The sequence below is a fragment of the Haplochromis burtoni genome, unplaced genomic scaffold (assembly GCF_018398535.1).
Source record: "Haplochromis burtoni strain Fernald_Lab_line unplaced genomic scaffold, NCSU_Asbu1 Contig_7, whole genome shotgun sequence".
Lineage (NCBI taxonomy): Eukaryota > Metazoa > Chordata > Actinopteri > Cichliformes > Cichlidae > Haplochromis > Haplochromis burtoni.
In genome coordinates this window covers 4,367,171-4,374,665 of record NW_024582368.1, presented here as the reverse complement: position 1 = coordinate 4,374,665, position 7,495 = coordinate 4,367,171, and the positions used below count along the sequence as shown (strand labels likewise).

Genomic DNA, 7,495 nt, shown 5'->3' with positions numbered 1-7,495 from the left:
TGCTTGTGCTGATTTTGTCAGAATATTCATCATAACTGTCGAATTCTTCAGCTGCGTGTCAGGCAGAATCTAATGAGGGGGGCATTCATATTGACCAGTCAGAACAGAAAAAATAGTTTAAAGAATACCTTATTTGTATTAATATTCATGTGTCTGTGAGGATATTTTCCTGGTGTGGGATTAAGGCTTAAGAAATACCAATAACAGTAGATAAAATAAGTGCATCCACACCAATACCAGCACCTTGGCGACAGGTTGACATTTTCCATGTTTTGACAGAAAGACGCAAATCCCATCTAACTGAGGGATGCTTGTCAGCCCTCTAACCATCAAACCGATGTCAGGAAAAAATTGCGCACCAGCCATAGTCTGCTCTTCCTCCAGTAGCACAAGCACATCTGCAGATATAAGCACAAGCCATTTACTCAGCTTGTGTATTGTAGATCAAAAAAGCAAACGCACAATGCACGGTTGAAAGATGTCAACTAATGACAACAGCTCAACAGTGGATTTGAAGCTCCCAGACCTTTGCTAAAAGACTAAATTGATGGTCCTGGCTACCTAGAGCTGTAGTCTTCTGCTGGCTGGCTTCTCTCAGCTTAGTGGATGATACATTAGATCAGTCAAGCATGCATGCATGGAGAAAGAAATAGATGAAGAGAAGGTGACGAGAACGGTATATCCTCAACCAGTTATACTAAAAGGATGCTGAATCAGCAGGGGGTCCATACTTACATCTGGTTGAACTGTTGTACTGTTTTCTGATTTCAAATGGCATGCACAGGAATGGATTATTCCCTAGTCCCCTTCATATCTTTTATTTCCAAAGCAATGAAAGCATCACATATCACTTTATTTTCCCAGGAAAGGGGCTTACAAGGATTAAAAAGGCATAAAGCAAGACCGGTTAAAAAAAACACTGCAGAAATACATATGGGTTTAAAGGAGATGCACAATATACTAAAATGAAAATAATCTCTAATTTATTAAGATTTCTTGTATCCAGAAAAAAAATCCAGTAAATAAACTCATATTATGTCAAAAGAAGTGAAACAGTGACACTGTGTGGTTGTAAAGAGGAACTACTACTGGAAGAAAGTAATTCACTCGGTTATAAATCACATCTTTTAATTTACTTGAGATAAACTGAAAAAGTATTATCCTCATAGTAAAGTCAGTCATTAGTCATTTTTGCATATGCATAAAGTGATAAGGTAAGGTGTAAACTGGAATTAACTGCTTTATTGGTGGCCAAGTAGGGATATGCTGAATGTGAAATTCTGGGGCCCTATTAGTGTTTTCTTCTGTATTTAGTTTTGTCTTGTATAAATATTGTTTAAATTGAAATCTTTTATCACCTAAAACCGGTGCTCTTTCAATATAGTCGTGAGTTTCTAGCTGAGAAAATGTTCTCTGATGTTTTGTAAATATGGATAACAAACAATCGGGCATGAAAATAACTAATAGGTCATGTGCCTAAACTGATTAGTCTTAATAACAATAATAATTTATGAGTCATTGCTAACAAATTTAGAATAACAACAATATTTAACAATATTTAGAATAATCAGTAATATCAATAACAGGGGCGTAATCTCCAGGGGGGGGTTTGACCCCCCCAATAATCAGACCCAACCAATATAACCCCCTCCACAATAAAATTATGAATTATCTTACATAAATAAGATGGTGATTTTGATTTTCTTTACTCATTTCAGGTAGGGGAGACCGGGGATAGTTGTAACGTGGGTCAGTTGTAACACTTCCAATTTCTCCAATCAGGGCTAAGTTTCAAATGATGTGACTCATCCTGTGACATGCCCAATTCAGTTCTGCTATCACATGTGAAAAATCAGCACATTTTGTCAAACACAGACAATTTAACATGAAAAAAAGTAATTTGTATGCCAAAAAGTAAGTTTTTCTACTTTATTTCAATTTCTAATAGCATTATCTGCTTTGCAGTTAAACTCATCAAACTTAAATTAGTGTTATTTGTATGTCTATGGGGATATATTCTGTGTAGGTCTTTAGTGCTAATGTTTTAGCCGTTGGCTGTAATGTTAGCTAGTTCATGGCTATAGGAGTCTGGGTCAGTTGTAACAGCAACAGTCTGGGTTAGTTGTAACAATAATGCAGATGTTACAACTTACCACACTATTACTTTAACTTATATTAAACAAGTTGGGGCAACGACATCAGCAGAGAGAGGTTCACTGGTCGCATTTGTATATTGTTAATGCCATTGGCAACACAATTCCTCCACTGTTTGTGTTCCCACACATACATTATGCAGACCACTGTGTCAGAGATGGACCAGTAGGAAGTACTGGTAGTGGAAATAAGTCAGGATGGGTGCAAGAAACAGATTTCCTCATCTTTCTGAAGCACTTTGCAAACCACACCAAGGTATGATAAAAAGTAATGGAATTGCGATGCTGGTGAACAACTACATTTTTTCAGCTTCATTGTTATGTTCAAAATTGGTGCAAGAGTTGTAGGTTATAATGCCCACTGAGCCAATGAGGCCAAACTCAAGGAAGACCAACCAAAATTAATGAAATATTCAGTTGCAGAAAATTCCATAATTTGTCTTTTTTGGGGGGTTGGAATATGTTCAAAAGTAGATTTCTGCATTCTGTCACACACACACACAACAAAATGGATGCTAAGTGCATTCATGTGTTGAATAAACAAAGATTACATGTTAATATTTTGTTAGTACCCTTATTTCATTGTGTTACATTTCACCCCAGGATATGTTACAACTAACCCAGACTATGGGGTTAATTGTAACATTTCACTCTTTGTGTTTGAGACCATACCATGCAATGGGTAATTGTGCTGCAGAGAAAATAGCTGCACTATTTAATAGCAGAGACATGTAAATACTTTGCATTACATTTTGAATCCACTACCTTAAAAGAGCTCCAATTTACAGACAGAAATGTCAAAAATGTTACAACTATCCCCGGTCTCCCCTAATCGAAATAGTGCATGTTTTTATCACTCTGGGAATTTACCTTCTAGACCTCTTTTATTTATTTATTTAGACAGCATGTCATGACCCCCCCCCACCACCCCCGCCCACACAACCCACACACACACACACACACAAAACACAATGTTCAGCAAAAAGGTACGTCGATGATCAATAACAATCAATAATATCTGGAGACATTGTTAGTATGTGTATCTTGCCTGATCCTGGTGAGATTCCTAGTGATTTTTTTAACATAGGACAGCCCGTTTTTTAGGTGCATGTAGTTCATATTTAAATCATTAGTCATTTATTGATGAACTCTTAGTACAATCACTGTTTTGACTCATCAGGCGCTTAAAATTGGAAAGGTCTTAGTGAATATTCTGCAAATGTACTCTCATTTTAATGCTGATACAAGATACACACATACACGTTTCATGTTTTTTATTATTATAAGTTACACTGATAATTTTGTATAAATGGCAAGAGAAAAACATGTACATTCACTTGGGAGGTAGAAACAGTTTACCAATATGCCACAGGTTCAGGTGTAACACAATATGCTGATACAGAATATGAGCTGTCAAATCAACTGTTGAGGGGTGTGTCGGCAGATCCAGTCACAAGCTATTAGTGCAGAACTAAGAAACACTTAAATAATTGCTTAAATTATGGTTGAGCTCACAAGTTATGGGTCACTTATTTTGGAAATATGGCCTTTTATAGGGCATTGATAATTTTAAACTCTCATCGTGGTGAGTCAGTTTGACAACGTGAGCATTTATTTTGTCCCAAAGTGTTACAAAAATTCACTTTTCTCTGAGTATAACCAGCTTCAACATATCAGTCTTGGTTTGTTTTATAAATGTGGATTAAAGTAAGACGGCTGGACGAATCCGCTGGACATGAAGGGATGCAGGAGACCTCCAGTGGTTGAAAGCGGAACACCACCCGCTGCGTGGAAGATCACATTTCCAGAGGTGAAGTTGGAGAAAGTTTGATGGAAGCTGGCAGAGCTCGACCCACACGTGGCTGGGTTCGGACTAACATTAATAAGGGAGTTAGAGCCGGGCTGCAAGGTGCTGTCCGCCCCGGGGTTCTGCTTTTTCCACTTGGTCCTCCGGTTCTGGAACCAGATTTTCACCTGGGTTTCGGTTAGACTTAGTGACAAGGCCAGGTTTAGTCTCTCGCACACAGACAAGTACCGAGTTGCGCGGAACTTGTTTTCCAGGGCCACAAGCTGTTCGTAAGTGAACGCTGTTCTGGCTCGCCGTGGTTTGGCACAGGCCTGGTCCGGGCGCCGGCGCTTGTGCGTTGACTGGTCCTGCAAGGTGACCGCTGACTCCCCGTCTCCACTGTCCTGTTGCCCGGTCAGACAGGGCTCCGTGTCCGCAGGTGGGGAGAGAAGATTGGGGTCTACAACAACTTCGGGGTGCCTGGAGAGTGCAGATTGTTCATCTCTTGCATCTTCTGTGGTAAAAAAAAAAAAAAAGAAAAAGAAAAGTCAGTTCTCATCCTGAAAGTCGCAGCAGCAAACCCAGTGGAGAATTGCCCAATTTAAATATTATTTATTTTCCTCTAAAATTGAGTTGAGCTGCAGTTGTGAGGTGTTAGTTGACAAAGTATGAGAAGAACCGGAGTTTTCCTTGCTCGGGCAAAATTAGGTGACTAATTTTTGAGGTGATTCGCAAGACTGAGCTGTGTTTTTAAAGAGGTTCTTTATTTGATTTTAGAGGAAAACGGTGACATTTAAGTGAGTCTGTTATTTAAACAATTGGGACCAAACGCCAAGGAGTGAATTTAACTGCGTGGTGCTGAAGGACAGTTCCTGGCAGGACAGACATCACTTGTAACCTGATTAGGAAATGTGTGTTCCTTGTGGAGTGTTTTTCCTCTTTGTTCCGTGTGAACTGCAGTTTACCAAACATAGAAGGCCTAGGAGTTGACATCTGTAAAGCGTTTGATTAGGATCCTGGGGTCGCTGGAGCGGAACAAAGCATAGATTCTGAGGAGAGGAAGATTTGGTCACTAATCCTTAAATAATTTATAAACCACACAGAGCCTCAAATGTCATGTTGCGGAAAGAAATCCCGTCTAAATCCAGCTTCGCCACCTCAGCCATGACGTGCTAATGGAGTTTCATATTTGCGGGTGGATCGATAAATGTCATCTATTTAAAGGGAAGTTTTAATCGAACGATATTTAGGATCAGACATGGATGGGGTGTGAAGTTTGTACCTGCAAGGTGCTGGAGGGAGATATGCAGGATGCAGTAATGGGATATCGATCAAAGCGCGCAGAGGCATCCTCAATGGGACGATTTAAACAATTATCTAGCCTGCCTGTCCCAATGCCAATCACATACTGGGGCTCTGGGAGCAAGCCTTTGTGGCTTCCTTGAAAGGAAACGCAGCCTTGGAAATTAAGGGAAGGTCATACAGAGATGACAATAAATCTGAGAGATAGCGCCTCACTTTCTGCTATTTGGTCTCGGCTTGGAGAAAATAAAACTTTTCAAGTATTTCAAATATTTAACTTTTTTTATACGTCCTCATGTTATAGTGTTCAGACGTTTCATTTAGGCATTCAGTTATAAATATGCACAAGATATGCCTGTGTGTTTTTAAGGTAATTTACAGATCCAGGCACACAAACAATAATATATTTAATGAAAAGATTAGAGCCAAGCTATGAGGTGTGTTTTAAAATAATAAAATTGAGGCGTTTTCTCTACCTGCTTCTGTGCGCTCGAGTCTGGAGTCTCCACCTGCAGTGCTGTCCGACTCCAAAGTTGTTCTCTCCGCGTTTGGCGCAGGTAACAACTTCTCCTTGATGATGGAAAGTTCGTTTACCTTCTTACTGTTGAATTTGTTCGGATCCAATATGTCAACTATAGAAAAGGAAATCTTATGACTGGACGTCATTGTCACTTCTTCAGCTGAGGCATCCTTTACGCAGAAAGACTCTTGGAGATTGATGTGCTCGATTACGCGCCCGGAGAGAAACTTCTCATAGCTTAGTCTGCTCCTTGTTTTCAAACTTCATCAGACCGGGTTCTGTGGCGGTGATCACCTCCTAGTGTTGTGTTCACTCCTCTGCTTCTGTCTGTCAGTCTCGCAGCGTGACCGGAGCGCAGTCTTTAAAGCGTCTATCCCCCCACCCGTCTCCAAACCAGACACGTGACACAAACACTATTAGCGTTTCACACGACCCCCTAATGGGCTCAAAGTATTCGCCGATAATCACCCATATCATTAAATTCCGCAATTCGCGACCTGAAAGTAAATTGTGCACAGATGGCAGTTGATCCATATCAGAGATCGCCCCGTCTCCCCAAATTGGACCCTCTCTCTCTCCCTTTTTTTGTAGACATCACTAGGACGGGGACTTTCGTATATCTTTTAGCAGAAATCAGGGGTTTTCTGAGTCTGCCTGTAAACAGATAGCTGTTTATTTGCTGCCACTGAAATTGTAGGCTTGTAAAGTAGCCAGATTATATTTAGATGTTGACTAAATATTTAGGAGTACACTGATAATGATTATTTACAAGTATTATGACAATATTGTCACTTCTAACACATTAGATTCGGCTTAAAATATTGCAAAAAAAAAAAAAAGCATCTCTGATGGCAGTTTAAACCCTTCCCTCCAGAATGTTTGCCTATTTATAATGCCAGCCTTCTGATATAACTCTTTTATCTTATCTATCACGAAATTAGTCTTAATAGCCTTAGTCTCAGTGTTTTTAAGAGCCATGGACTGCAAGAAATGTATACATTTTAAGGGTAGAAGATAAAGCCTCAAATGACTAGGTCTGTTCTTTATTGATAATTGAAGATGTAAAATTTACACGCATACTAGAGGAAATTAAACAAAGACATGGGAATTCATGAGGATTCACTAATCTATATGCTACATTCAAAGCTAAATTGCAGGCACGGTATAAATGCAGCTGATTGTTTTCTCACCTCATGCAATCGATTTATATTCACAGTCAATCGGATCCATAGTGCTTGCAATTAGTATTCAATAAAAAGTGACATGAGGTTGTTTGGAGCTTCATGCCTGCTGATGGCTAAAATGGTGAAACCAGCACCGGATCAATATTCTCAGCAGGTGTCCAATAGAGATAAAACCTGATGGGTAACAGGCAGTTATTTTGGATACTGGGAAGCTAAACTAGTAAGTGAAACTGCACAGATCGTCTTGCTACAAACTTCTTTTAATCTTAGAATGATCTAAATTATTCTTAATACTTTATTTTGAGTTAATCCCCGCTCTTTTTCATGTTTTACTAGAAATAGACTTAAGAGTCATTGCAAAAATGTACTTGTGTAATAAAATTGTAATGTAAATTTTACTATCTAAGCCTGTGAGGTCCTTATGTTGTGAGTATGAGACAGAAGGCAGACAAGCAATATCTCTGTAATACAGGCTACCAGTGCTGTAATGATTGTTAATGTCTTTGTTCTTTATTCTTTTGCAAAGTATCTCTTAACATTGGTTTTGAAA

General features: G+C 39.2%; 1 protein-coding gene across 1 annotated transcript; it reads right to left on the bottom strand.

Moving 5' to 3' along the window:
- Nucleotides 1–3,338: 3,338 nt before the first annotated feature.
- Nucleotides 3,339–6,401, bottom strand: nkx1.2la (NK1 transcription factor related 2-like,a). Its single transcript, XM_005914249.2, has 2 exons — nt 5,718–6,401; nt 3,339–4,453 (listed from the first exon to the last, which is right to left on the bottom strand). Exons 1-2 carry the CDS (start codon nt 5,905–5,907, stop codon nt 3,843–3,845), a joined length of 801 nt encoding a protein of 266 aa, XP_005914311.1. The 5' UTR covers nt 5,908–6,401; the 3' UTR covers nt 3,339–3,842.
- Between the last annotated feature and the right edge of the window lie 1,094 nt (nt 6,402–7,495).

What these genes read in the sequence shown, in the direction of transcription:
- nkx1.2la (XM_005914249.2), bottom strand. Translation starts at nt 5,907, where the DNA reads ATGACGTCCAGTCATAAGATTTCCTTTTCTATAGTTGACATATTGGAT. An exon ending in ACTCGAGCGCACAGAAGCAG is followed by an intron (nt 4,454 to 5,717) that starts GTAGAGAAAACG and finishes TTTTTACCACAG; the next exon opens with AAGATGCAAGAGATGAACAA.